The 15183-nt window shown below is 34.1% G+C and overlaps 1 protein-coding gene across 4 annotated transcripts in view; it reads left to right on the top strand.

Annotated features, from left to right (window-relative positions):
* LOC122520018 (speckle-type POZ protein) overlaps nt 1-15183 on the top strand; it is a 78352-nt gene that overhangs the window by 39210 nt on the left and 23959 nt on the right. For all 4 annotated transcript variants that reach the window (XM_043639895.1, XM_043639897.1, XM_043639896.1 and 1 more), the window contains exon 4: nt 666-732. In XM_043639895.1, coding sequence (XP_043495830.1) covers nt 666-732 — 67 coding nt within the window. The remainder of the gene's footprint in view (nt 1-665; nt 733-15183) is intronic.

Below are 15183 nucleotides of genomic sequence, written 5' to 3'. Positions count from 1 at the left end.
TATTACATATTCGTATATATATATATATGTGTTACGTTTATATTTATTTATATATATATTTTTATTATTACATATATTACATATATTTCCTGTTTCTTTTTTTTTTTTAAATGCAAAGTTGAAGACAACATTTTTATATTTGAAGAAAAAAAAAGTTATATATTCTCGCCAACATATATAACCTAATACATATTACATATTCGTATATATATGTGTTACGTTTATATTTATTTATATATATATATATATTTTTTTTCCTACCGATGTATATGCTCTCATAAGAATGAAAGCGAGCAAGTAAAGTAACAGTAGCATTACAACCAAGCCCGAGTGAAAACATATCACGCACTCTGCAGTGAAAATGTCGATTTGAAAGTTCTCTCAGTTTCTATATACGTACTATATACAAACATATCTATACATATATATATATATGCATATATATAAAATATATACATAGGCGTTGATTTTCACTTTGAACGAAAGTGCGATAAAACCCACCCTGTAAATCACAATCGTGAAATCGATCAAGGAAAAAGAAAAATCAAATCCTGAATTAAAATCAAAATTCTAATTCCTTCATCTTGCATACAGTTCTTCCCCCCCCTTTTCCCCCATTTATTTTTACTCTTTCTTATTTCTTCCTCTTCTTTTTTTGATTTCAGATGTCCTTCATTCTTCCTGCCGTCCTCGGATCGCGTTGTTTCGGAAAGGAACGAGCTATGACGTTAAGTAAGTCTTTTTATCTATCTATCTCTCTCTTTCTCGTTATCTCTTCCTCTTTCTCTCTTTTTCTTATCTCTTTTGTTTTAATTAAAGATGCACAATTTGTTCGTTAAATACTTCCTAGAATATTTTGATAAGAAAATAGAATCATCTCTCGTGATTTTATTTTCTAACATCGATGTAACTTAAAACTCATCAATTTTTTTTCTGCTTTTTTTTTTCTTATTATTCATCGTTATCTTTCTGTTTTATCATCATCATCACCATCACCATCATCATCATCATTATCATCATTATCTTTATCATCGTTATTATTATTATTATATTATATTATATTATTGATCGAACAGTCGGAGGAGTGAAAGTTACATCAAAATTTGTAACCCATGGTGTGTAGTAGGTATAGTTACGAGATACACACGCAACGTTTCGACTCGTTAATCAGTATGACATCGATCGTAGACACACGCTTTGTCTCTTTTCCACCTATGGCTAACGCACGAAATATAATATACACAGTGTAACAACGTGATTCTCCTATCTTTAACGTTACATCTTTTTTGTAGGCGGTCAAGTTATTATAAGCTCGGAATTATTAATTGCACGGAAAGAAAAAAAAAAGAAAAAAAAGAAAAAAAAAGTCACGCGTGTAATATTTAATTTTATTAAATGCAACGTAGCGTCGTATGTTCGTGTTAAAGATCGGAGATGATACCACATATTACACGTGAAAATTATTAATATTATTGCGTTGGTAATAATGGCAACGTTGGATCAATGAACATGTTTTTTTTTTTATTAAAATTATTTATATTATCAAATTAATCAATGAGATCAATTTTCTTCAATTTCTTTCAATTTCAAAATATATGAACACGATTTTAGAATACATTAACGTATTTATCCTGCCTTTTATTTTTTGTTTATTTTTTTACGTAAATTTAATTCATACTCGAGTAAATCCGCCCACTGAAGAATGAAGTCCCTTGAAATTGTGCGATGATTATTACACCTATTCAAGGACGCTCTCGTTAAATGAGATTCTGTTTTTTGAGATTAGGTGTGGGAGTAAAGAACGAAGAACAGTTAAAAATCTTTGAAAAAAATGTAATTTTATCAATGAAAAATTATCTTCTTTTTTGTGTGCAAGTTGTCCTTGAAGAGGTTAACCTTTTTCCATATCGGTTAGGATCGAAAGTCTCGATGATTGAATTATAAGAATAATAATAATCGAATGTCGTACAAAATGGGAGGACAATTTAAAAGCAGGTGAAAACGAACAACTCCGACAATTTGTCGTACATACATACACACATGCATGCATGCATGCATACATACAAACGTAAATAGGTATGTACTTAAGTTAAGTACATAGTGTCGAGGAGGAATACATGTTAGTAGTCTCGCGGCCATTGTGAATACGCGAAAGTGACATCACACTTGGCCTCGGTTACATAAAGATATCGTTCCTAACATCGATGATCCTTAAGTTTTATTGCGCACGCGTCAAACCACGCACTTATCTATCCTCTTCTATAATACTTTTTTTCTTTTTTCTTCCAATTTATACGTTTAAACGTTGTAAGTACATAAAAGTTACCTACCCATCTATATAAATTATATTTTTAATCATCGAACGATATTGTTTATCTTTTGTTTCCTTCCTCTTCTTCTCCTCCTCTTGCTTTTGGATCTTTTCTTTCTGGTGTAAAGAATTTTTTATCGGTTGCTAGAATTAATTATTATGAAATATTATACGTGCGTTAAATTACATTTAAAAAAAAATGAATATTCCTTTTTTATTTACCCGTGAATACGAAGTTACACGAATTAATATCAAGATTTATAAATAATAAACGCTAATTATATCTTTAAATATAATTTTATCAATATTTTCATTTACCAATAATAAATTGTGCTCGATAATTACGATCAGTATATTTGTAAGTTAAAAAATAATTAAGAAAAAGAAAACAAAGATGAATTACATTATCATTTATTCATTAGATTATCAATTCAATTAGATATAATTTTTTAAACTGAAGCCCACCCACCACTGTCGTATAATTACTTCTGCAATAATTAACAAAATTAGTTATTTTCTTAGCCGAACAAAAACAAATTTCCCAGTTGTTTAGATTTTCCCAAAGCTTTCAAATCGAAACGTGTTCTTCTCAGAAGCTAAAAAAAAGAGTATTTTCGAGATGAGAAGAACAGAAAGCATCATCTTCGTCATCATCATCTGTGCTATTCCTTGTCCGGTAACTTCCGGGATTGCGCAACTGATCCACATCTTTACACACACACACACACACAAACACTTACATATAGACGATCGAAATCACAATAGAGTTATAAAGAGAGAGAAAGAGAGAGAATGTGAATATGTATTACTCTTTTCATTGGTGGAAGCATCGAAATGGTTATTTTTGACGGTGAGGTCGTTTAGGACGCGTAAAACGAGCACTCGAGGACATCCTCTGAGCGAGGTACCTCTCACTCTATCACACAGATACACACACAAACACACACACATCACATGCACACGCCGATTCGTTCTACAAACAAGCCAAGCCCATATATCGTAGTATGTAAACCTAACCCCGGTACTGACCTCCAGCGTTTCCTCTTTAATCGATCCGATGCATACGTCGATTATTCTAAAAATATATCATCATATGCATTCCATTTTCTTTTTCATCATATAAAACGTAAAATATGATGAACCGTGAACCGAACTAACAAGTTTCCTGCATAGAAAAAAAAACAAAACAAATTAAATCAAAATTTATTTCCCTTTTACCCTTCTCTTTCAAAAAAGAAACAAAAAAAAATAATAATAATAATAATAACCAAAAACCCCCACTCCCCCCCTTCCTCTCTCACTACAGGATTATAAACAAACGAATGAAATAAAAATGTAATATCTTTTTCGTTATCTAGCCGGATATAAAGGTACCATGAACTTTGTCCCTTGATGGTTGGTCGGGGTAACACGCATGAACCTTTGACGCGACATTAAAATAATGGAATTTAAAAATAAAAAAAGAAAAAACAAACGCACGCACATGGATAGACAGAAAGATATAATCCCCTTTTTGCAGCTCGTTAAAAACGAAGTTTCAATTGTCATTCGCAGGATAAAGGTTTTTCCCAGCAGCAGCAGCACCAGCAGCAGGAGGAGGAGGAGGAGGAGGTCGGTTTTATTAGTCCGATCAATTAACTTTTAAAGCGCAGACAGGAAATCAATTTTTCAACGTTAGAAAATATATGCCAACTTTTTATCAAACCATTTCTATAACAATAAGGTTAAAAAGACGACGAGGATTTTCAAATCATTGAACGACCTTAACCCTCCCCCTACCCCCTCCCCGCCCTATCCTAACTTCTTTATATGTATTTCTCTTCTGGTTATATTACAACGGGGTAGTATCGATAGTCGATAGGATCGATATAGTTAGAGTTTTATATAGTTGGGCATGGATGGATAGGATTGGATAGTAGATGGGTGCCTCGAGGCTCGACCTGAACTCACTCAGTTTGAGTGAAGGCCATGGCCGTCGGCTAATCCTCCCCCCCCTCCCTCCTCCCACTCTACTTCCCTCTCCTCTCCTCTCTCCTCATCCCTTTCCTACCTGCAAAATTGCCATCCATTACCACTTACCTATCTACCTAAACGAGAAAATCTTTAAATCCAAACGAACGGGAAACAACAATTTCCGCGTTAATATATTTGATATGAGAAAATAAAGAATTAGGGTTAAAAAAAAAGAAGGGTTACTTGTAGGAGGGGAGGGGTTGGGGTTGGGGGTGGTCGTGGTCGTGTGGAAGGTCAGGTATGACGTGACGTTAAGAAAATCTCGAAGGAAAATTAATTTCGTTTTCCTTCTTAAGTTTTTCCATGATTTTGTGATAAACTCTCCCCCCCCCCCACCACCACCACCCTACTCTACCCTTCTACCTTCCTCTTTTCTATTTCCACCCACTTCCCCCCCTTCCGTTTCTATTCTAGTTCGCTCATTCTCGTCGTCGTTGTTGTCACGTGACACTAACACGACACCGTGCAAGGCCGATCGGCTTGATGCTGTCTCTCTCTCTCTCTCACACTCGCTGTTTTCCTTTTTAGTCTGAAATAAAAAAAAAGAAAAAAAAAAAAGAAAAAACGTAGGTCGTGGTACGCGATGCGGAAAGGTCGAGGACGAGATCAACGTTGTCGAACGATTGGAAAATCGAACTACTTTTCAATATTTAAATAAATTATCATCGGGGTTAGAGGATGATTCGAAAATTTTTGGTTTGGTATTTTTCATCGTTCTCGAGTATCGATTAAAGTTCATTACTTTCTTTTGAATTATATTTTGTTTGTTCTTTTTTCTTTTTTTTTTTAATAAAATTAATTTACTTAATTACTCTTACACACACACACTTAGTTTTTTAATTTACAATTAAAGTTATGAAGTTAATCTTGTAATATAAAAATTAACTTTCGAAGTAATATCGAAAAGATCATTAAATTTAATATCGATTGTTTGTAGGAGGAGAATCGGGGGGGGGTGTATGGGTGGGTTGGGTTGAATTGTATTGGGTGAAGGTTCGAATGGAATCCAGATCGAAGAAGATATTATATGATTAATGATCATTCTTTTGGGTAAAGGTCGTAATCGTCCCTGAAAGGCGGTTGGAAATGATCGAAGTTGGTTGGCTAGCATGCGTATAACACTAACACCTTGGCCCGTAATCGAGGTCGACCTCATTTTGATTACATGTATACGAAACGCGCATCTGCCCATCGCCGGAAATGCATAATCAAGTATGACACTCATTTATTCTTACATTAATCATCTATTAAATCAACGAAACCTATTAATTTAAAGATTCAACCAATTAACAAATTTCATTTTTCTACATTCTATTATTTCAATCCTGATTAATAACGTACCTTTTTCTCATTTTTCCATTGTCATTTTGATTTTAATTATTTATTTCGCTTAGAAAAATACAGATATTTGAAATGTTAATTTTTTCTTTCCCTTTCATCTTGAAGTTCAAATAACTACGAGACAGGGATTTTTGTTTGTTCCTTTTATTTTTCTTTCCTTAACCGCAACCCAGAGAAATTCCCTTGAGTATTTCTTTTTCTACCTGTTCGCGAGTTATCATCAAGGCTAGGACTCAGGTCAACAGGTAGAATTTTTACGGTCATCGGTGTAAAAATTCAATCCCTTACAAAAGGGATCTACGGTTTCAAAGATTGTTCAGGATAAGTAAAGAATTCTTAGGAAACATCGAGAGGGGGGTAGGAGGGGGCTAGTTTTGTAGGTTGTTCACGACCACTAACACTAACAGATTCTACGATTTAAGAACAAGAAAAAGAAAGAGATAGGGATAAATATTTCTCATAAAATGTTCGTACGAAATTGCATATCCTATGATACCTCATTCTAACGGTCTTCCACCTTGACCGAGTTCAAACAAGGTCCGTCCGTGTCAGATCTCTGTCTTGACTTTGACTTCATTTTATCATAAAAGTCATTTCTACGATCAATCGGTCGACCATGAAGCCGTGAGAGTATCCAACCGTTCTTTTTCTTTCTTTCTCTTTCTCTTTCTTTTTCTCTATTTCTATTTCTATTCTTTAGTAAAGGAAACTCATTAAGACAAAACCCCGGTTGGTGATTTCAAGTTCGTTCCAAATCAGTTTGCTAGCTCTTTGTTATAACGGTTGAATAGCATTTGCTACTACGCAAATGCTTGGATCGAAGGTGGTGTGGTGCTTTTAACGTGCAACATGCAATAAAGTTAACGCACGTATACATACATATATACAGAAACACGTAACCGTATCCAAAGCAAACAGAAATGCATAAACTTGCACGCACGTAGATAGAGAAATACGTACGTACGACGATTACGCACCCAAATAAAAATGCATAACGTATATAGAAAGAAATAGAAATATATAAAAACTAGTGTGTGTACTTATGTACGCACGTGAGAAGTCATACTTCTTTGGCGTACTAAAACGAATATAACCTCAAAAATAACTTCAAAAAAATATCTTCAAAAAAAAAATATAAAAAAAGAAAAAGAATATAAAAATATAGATATCAGTCCACACTAAATATAAGGGAGATATATCGAATTACTTTATGCGTCAACGGCCATGGTGCGATGGTAGAACAAGTTCCCGCTCGATCATTTAAGTCAAGCAGCGCTGAGTACGATAAGTACTTGGATGGGTGACCCGCTTGAGAAAAAAAGAAAGGAAGAAAAAGAAGAAAAGAAAGACAACTTCATGCTATAAACTTGAAATCGCTTTGCCGCGCATCGTAAATACCTACAAACTTCATGGTGTTGCTCGGAAAAAAATCACTCCCATCACATGTTCCCAAACGCGCCAAAAGAAGTATAACCTCAAAAATGTGATACATTCAGAAGGACAGAGAAATGCATTATACGTAGAAGTAAAAATAAATAGAAATATACAGAAAAATACGCACCCAAGCATTATACATTTACAAATAATGATAGTATATAGATTTATACATTGAAGGTGTATGTGTGTGTGTGTGAAGTGTTATTCACGCTATTCGTGGCGAGGTTAATTATCTATCTCTACCAAGGAATCAATGTTCTCGATACTTCGACAGAGAAAAGCATCGTAGAAATGGATGTACAGTTACCCCTTTGCTTTTTTTTAACAACACATATTTTATTTCCACCATATATAACATAACTCCACATACCAATAGATATACTAGCTACAATCGAACCTATCTAATGCATATCGTTTTCTTCTATTTATATATATATATATATATATATTTGCGTGTGTGTGTGTGTGTGAGTTATATACCTTCATCAGACTTAGAACACGCTCGGATATTCGTATTACATTGACCTCCTTCGAAATGCACTCTCTCGATGTTTCTGTTTTAACGAGTCGTATTATATTTGAGCTTTATTTTCATTCGAATTTGATTATTTCATCGATCACGCTAATAGAATATTTTTAATAGCGTTTTGATCGAACCTCTCGTTCGTTCCTCGAATCGTTTATTCGATCTTTGCTATTGTTTTTTTTTTTATCGAAAGATTAAAATTTATTTGTTTAGCTCCATCGATTCAATTAACAGAACAAGAAACACTTCATTCAAATCTATTCGCAACGATTTCCTAGACAAAAACGATATATAGTTGGATTTAATCCAATTTCTCAATAGTTAGTTGCAATATATCGTAATGTTTACTAAGTTAATCGTCAATTTGAATCTTTGACCTTATCAAAATCTTTTTCTTTTCTTTTTTTTTTTAACCATCTTTTTCTTTAAACACGTATAAAAGTATCGCGTGTATTTAAATACGTGTCACAATGATTATCGATACACGACGACGATTAAAACACGCATTAAATATTCCCCTTACCTATTTTTACCTATCATATATATATATCAAAGCAAAACTTTTGTAAAATATCGTTGAATATTTCATCAAGAAAAAACAAAAAATGATTACGATTCCTTTTCAATTCACGATCAAACGGGGAACTAGTATAGTAATGCAAATGCTTGCATATATTAAAAAAAAACTATTCACACAAAAAAACAAAATACAATAAATGTAATACACACGTAGAGAGAGAGAAAAAAAAAAGAGATGAAAAGAGACGAATGGAAATTAGTTTTGGAGAAAAGAAATGAAAATAATGACCCTTTTCTCGATCGAGTTAGTTCCTACATCCTATAGATTTTGTTCAAGTGGTATATAGTATACTCGAGATTTAGCATCAAGCTCGTTTGTATTTCGAGCAATCCTGTGTTCAGTCGTATAACCGGTAGCTCTCTGCTAGTTCGTTTTATTGAACGAGTAGCACCAGTAGCAGCAGCAACACAGCAACAGCAACAGCAATAGCAACAGCAGCAAAAGTAGCAACGGCAATAGCAATAGCAGCAAATACAGCAACCATGACGACGACGGCAGCTTGTTCCGTGACCTGACCTCATCTGAACCCTCTATACCCATTCTACCTCTTTCTCTCTCTCTCTCTCTCTCTCTCTCAGTTTGCCCTAACGCAATCACCTCTCCATGAAAGTTCCACCTTCTGTCAGTTCAACTTCTACACTACTACTAATACCAATCCAAACGTCTTTCTTCTACGTTCTTTTAACTATTTCTTCGTCATCTTTTATAAAAAAAGAAAAAAAATATATGATACTATAGAAAAAGTAGAAAAGAGAATGAATGGATGGATAAATTTAATGAGTTTTTTGTTTTGTTACGTTAGTCGTGAAAACTAATCAAATAACAGTTAGATTCGTAAATGGGGAATATAAATGGGGTTACTTAGAATTGAGAAAGTTGAGAATTGAAAAGACACTAGGATAGTTTTTTTTTTATTATTATACGCAATTTTTTCTTCTTTTTTTCTTTTTTGTTTTCTCCCAACAACGGGAGTAAACAATAAAACAGATTTTAATAAAGGGGGTGGGGGAAAAGTAATAAAATAATTGATAATTGTTCGTTGAATTGAATAATTGAGTTTAATTGTTTAAAATCAAAAATATAATTATACACGAATGTGTTTACTTTTTTCGAAAGATTTTGCGAAAAAAAAAGAAAAAAAAAAAGAAACTTCTCGCATTCGATGAACTTCGTATTGTTATTAAACTTTTCTTTCCATGGTCTCTATTCTAATCTAATCTAATCTAAAAAAGAAAGTTTCCTATTGACGGGGGGGGGGCAAAAGCCATTAAAGTCTAAACTTTATCCTCGAAGTATTTCGTTCGGGAAAAAAATATCTATTGAGAAGGGACGGTTCATACGATATTAAGGGAACCTAATGGGGGACGATTACTTGCTTTCGAGATTAAATTTATTTTTTCCTTAATCGCGGAATATTTTTGGAAAATAATTGTTTACGTCGTGTGTGAACAATGACCATTTATTGCTTTCCCCCTTCCCCCTCCACCACACACATACAAATTGTTATTTAATGAGTAATTATTAATACATACGTATCTTGTAATGTTTTATTTATCAAATACACACTCACATACGCACACATATATAATTAATTTGTTATGATCAAATTTAATTAGCTAATGATGTTAGAATTTTCATATTTGTACGCGTATACCGGAAGAATATATTAATAATTATTAAACATAATATGCCAATAACTATATTCAACGGTTATAATATTTTATATTTAAATCAAAACTTTTCAAACTTTTCCACACACACACATATACCGATACTATATTTTATTGTTTTATTTTCGTAACCCTAAGAGATTTAGTCTCTATACTATCTTCTCATTTAACAAACATACTATACATTTAAATGTTGCCAAACTTGAAATTGATTTTCTATCGAGAAATTTTTCCTGATAAAATTTCTACGCCAAGGACGCATAAAAGGAAGAGAGAGTGAGAGAGAGAGAGGGAGAGAGGGGGAGGGAGAAAACTTTATCTAAACACAATGTTATTAATAATACAAATCGATGTATCTGTCGATAACCAATAATATCAATTCTATTTCATGTATCACGTGTTTAAATGCTGAAAGAGAAAGAAAAAAAAGAAAAGGAGAGAAAGGTGGAGGTGGAAGTGGAAGTTGGGGTGGGGTGGGGTGTTGTGGGGGTTGTTACGTTGGTAATGACAAGAAGTTAAATTTATAGTACACTCATAGTTATATATCGTAGCACGAACAAATTAGTAACAACCACCTCGGAGGGCTCGTAAATGGAACGCTAAGCACTTGCTGTTATAAACTCCTGTCATCCGCAGACACACGGTGAGGCATACGAGGTGGTGTGCATTCCCCATAATACGTAAAATGTTAGAAAAGTGTATACACATACGTACAGTCCACCGTTGAGTTTTTCCGAGCGTCCATTACATTTTCATCTTCTATAAAATACGTGTGAGTACAAATATTTCGATGTAATATTATTTTTTATATTTTTATTATTATTATTATTATTAGTTGATCTCACACATTAACACTGATGTAACACAGTGGGTGTGTGTTTGAATTAATTTGGTTCGATGTTCAATCAAATATTTATCGAATGCCATTTATATTTTTAACTTTTTGAATAACTTAAAATAATAAAGAAGAAGAAAACTACCCCCTTTTATCTCTACGAAAAATCGAATCGAAAGTATATCAAATAATTTTTGTTTTTTTTTTGTTGTTTTTCTCTTTATCTCATCTCTCGTTTCAACATTTCACGCGAGGACACACATAAAATGAGATACATCAATGTGTTAAGTATATACGTGTGTATGTTAAGGTATTAGGTACTCCGCAGAGATTCGAAAGTGTGCAAATAGAACGAGTGAAGGGGTTGCTTGCCGCAAATAGTGACTGAATTCCAATTTACTTCGAACTTTTTTTTTCGTTCTAGTTTCAATGATAGATTTATCGTTGTGCATGTAAAAAAAGATAAACTCATCGTTAAAAGTGTATCGTATAAGGTAAAAGCATGTTAACCAACATGTTGGCAAATATTTCATTCGATTAATACGCAACTCGTCTATACGAAAAAAGAAAAGAAAAGAAAAGAAAAGAAAGAAAAAAGATGATTCGGACTATTAGAAAGTATAGAAGGATGAATATGATTTTGTTGTTGTTGTTGTAATTGTTCTTCTTCTTCTTTTTCGAATCATTTTTAATTTCAATAAAGCAAAACACAATTAGAAATGTTAATCTTTGTGAAAGGATGTTCCGAATAATTTTAATATGACCCTAACGTTATGAGCGACCCACGCACACATTAACACTGATGTAACACGGTGGGTGTGTGTGTGTGTGTGTGTTTGAATTAATTTGGTTCGATGAGCAACAGGCTTAACACCAAGTAAGCAAGTAAGCAAGCAAGAGCACACTCTCAAGCCACGAGAAAGTTACGTGACCTGTATAAAGTACTTTTTCTCTCTCGTGGTGAAACGTTCCGAAAAATATATCCACCATTTCGATACTTTTCATTTTGCAATACTTTTATATGCGCTAATAAAAACGAGAAATAGAAAAAAAAGAAAAAGAAGAAGAAGAAGAAGGAAAAAAAAGATGATCAATTTATTTTTACGAGGACACGAGAACGTGAACATATATATATATATATAGTAAATGAAAAGATTTAAGTAAAAGGCAAGGACAGTTTTTTTAATGAAGAGAATTAGGCTAGAATTAAATCGTAATTTGTCGCGTTATAAAATCTAAACGTTCGTTTTTAGGTTCGTTGTTACCTTTTTCTTTTTATTTCTCTCTCTTTCTCTCTTTCTTTTGGCATAACGTAAATCAAGCATCACAGTTTTTGTGTCGGTGGCGACGGTGGTGGTGGTGGTTGTGTGGTTTGGTGATGCTGGTTGGTGGTACTGGGTACAAAGAGAACGAACTACTACTGTCTGTGCCTGCTGCTGGGAAAGAAAAAGGAGAGCCACTCTTTCGAGTCGAGGTTGAATTTTTATTTAAACTCGACACTACGTATTCACGTTCTGGCCTTCGTCTCTCTCTCTCTCTCTCTCTCTCTCTCTCTTTCTTTCTCTCTGTTCGTCGTCCGACAATGAAGTTTCGTAATTGGCCGACTATTAAAGTTCATACTTCGTTCGTAATACTTCGGACTTTGAAAAAAAGAGAGAGAGAGAGAGAGAGAAAGTTACGAATAGCAGAATGGGGAGAGAGAGAGAGAAAAAAAAGAATAGAAAGAATAGAACAAAATTCTAACGTTCTGGGTGAAATCACAGATGCGTTGAAAAGAAAACCGTTTATAAAAAATATGAGGACTGAGGAGGGGAGGTCTAAGAAAAAAAAAAAAGTTCAGTTCTTGACTGTGAAACTCGAAAGGAGGAATAAAATCGATGTATTTACGACCGCTATTACTTTATTATTGGGAGGGTTGCTTGGAAAGAAAAGTTTTTTATCGGTTTATAAATATAAATAACACACACACACACACACATATTTGAAATTAATATATTATTTTGATCCGATATAATCGTTAATCATTGTTTGTTTTCTATATCTTTCTGTTTGCTATTATAAATAAATTCGTTACGAAAATAATCGACGAATAAACGAATGCAAAGATTTGATAGACGAATAAATGAATTTGTTTTACCATTTCTAGAAACGATTTTTATATACATATATTTATATTGAATGTAGAATAAATTGTCTATAAAATCGATAGAAACTTTCCGTACAACCCTAATACTTTTATTTCTACCAACTGCTAATTTCATTCGGTGGTTTGTTCTTTAAATTAGCACGTACCTTTCTAGAAGGACGAATCCGAGTAGGTAGATAGTTAGGTTGGTAGGTAGGTAGATAGATAGATATATAGATAGGTAGATAGTAAGTACTTACATGTATTTGAAACGAAGAGAAATTTCGATTACAAAACCATCACGATATATTCTTGTGTACGTCGTTTTCGACTACGTTGTCTGTGTGTTACTTGCTTTCTCTCTCTCTCTCTCTCTTTCTTTCTTTCTTTCTTTCTTTCTTTCTCAGACGATAATTCTCTTAAAGCGAGAGTACAAGAACTGATTTTATGCCGTTAGAACTCTCGCAGATGAATACCTTCTTTCCTCTTAAAGGTCTCCCGTACGTGCGCTTATTCACAAATACCAAGTCGACTTTTGCGACACGCTCCTCCTAAGCCCGTTGTTTTTCGTCGGAGGGCATATTTGCCTTCCCCATTGTCCTTATTTTCTCCCTTAACTTTACCTCCCTTCACGATTTTCTCTTCTCGTCCGTGTCGTTGTCGTCGACGTCTTTGTAGTTGTAGTTGTAGTTGTAGTTGTAGACACAACAAGGAAAGGGTTCCAACCATTTTACACAGTACAGGGTATTATGAAATATTCGATATCCTTAGAAAATCTACTCAATACAAACATTTATTTATTATCTTGAAACAAAGAGAAATATATTAACAATAGATCGAACATTAATTTGATTTAATAAACATTTTCGCGTTGACGAATTAAAAATGAACGTTTCGTGTTTCGTGACGGTCTTCTTCGTTATTTCCTATTCTTAACGTTTTATTATTCTATCGTGTGTGTCAGAGGTATGTTTTATAATATAGGACAGCACATGTATACGTGGTTAGAGAAAGAAAAGAACAAGAAGGAAGCGAGGTACAAAGGAGAAGAGGATATCGAAAAAGAAAAGGAAGAAAAAGAGAAAGCAAAATAGAGTTTACATTTTAACCAGCTTGTGCTTTTGGCTGGAGGAGACTCAGGGACGGTTTTTTTAAAGGGGGTCAAGGGGACCCTCCGCCCCGAGGGCCAACACAAGAGTAATATCAGGCGCCTTGTTTAACTCACCTCTCTCTCCCTCTCTCTCTCCCTCTCTCTTTAATTCTTTATAAAAAATTTCAAAATTATTTCGAAAACGCAAACGTATCCGCTTCTTTTTTTTTTTTTTACCATTTCTGTTCTCTTTTCTTGCGTTAAATTTACAAATATGTAAAAGAACGCTGCTTTTATCTTCCTTTTCCTTCTTCTTTCTTTTTTTTCTTTCACATTTATTGGTTCATCGCTTTTTTCACAAATAAGAAGGCGGACTTTTTAATACAATAGAAATTCACCGAAAATTGTATTCCTTTCTTTTTCGAACGTGCAACACACACGCACACATTATTCCCACAATGTCACGAGCACCGTGCGTGATTCCGGCACGACGTCACGGTCCCATTGACGCCGACCCCCAAGTACTACCTTAAACACCCATAAAACATTTTCATGACCCCTTTTTCTCTTATAATTCGACGACGAAACAGCACCACCAGCGACAGTAGTAACATCGGCTTATTCTCCAGTTCCGGTGACTCGTAACCCATCATCGATGACTATCGAAGGACCTTTCACGTTTGCCCTGTAAAACAGTTAACTCTGCCATTCGTGAAAGGATCTTGTAAATATCACGTTCCTAATTATTGGAATCTTTTGCTATGACCGGAGACTTTAACGAAGAAAAAGAAAACAAACGATGATTCTTCTTCTTCGAACGAACGAACGAACGAACGAACGATTGGTCAATCAGAATCTGCAACTGATAATCGACCAATCAAAATCAACCAATCATCGTTTGTTCCGTTATTTCAAAAAGAATTCTTCTAAACTCTCTCTCTCTCTCTTTCATCGACGATATTATTTCTAACATCATTTTTATGAAACATCGAGTAACCTTGTCGCAGAATAAGCAAAAGAGAATAACCTATTGCCGTTGACGATGAAATCCAATATCTCCTATCGCATGTAAAACCGTCGATAAAATGGTGACATTGATTCGGGCTGAGCACAATGGGTGCGACTGTGCACGAAGACCCGTTCTAAATTCATCGAGAAAAAAAAAACCCTCCAAGAGGACAGATGCGCGCGTGTGTGTATATTGTATTACCTCCTCCTCTTTCTCCTCTTCCTCCACTTCTTGCCGGGGTTTGCT

Source organism: Polistes fuscatus, unplaced genomic scaffold (assembly GCF_010416935.1).
Source record: "Polistes fuscatus isolate 324 unplaced genomic scaffold, CU_Pfus_HIC Scaffold3, whole genome shotgun sequence".
In the NCBI taxonomy this organism is placed as follows: Eukaryota; Metazoa; Arthropoda; class Insecta; order Hymenoptera; family Vespidae; genus Polistes; species Polistes fuscatus.
This window is presented reverse-complemented; position numbering and strand designations above follow the sequence as displayed.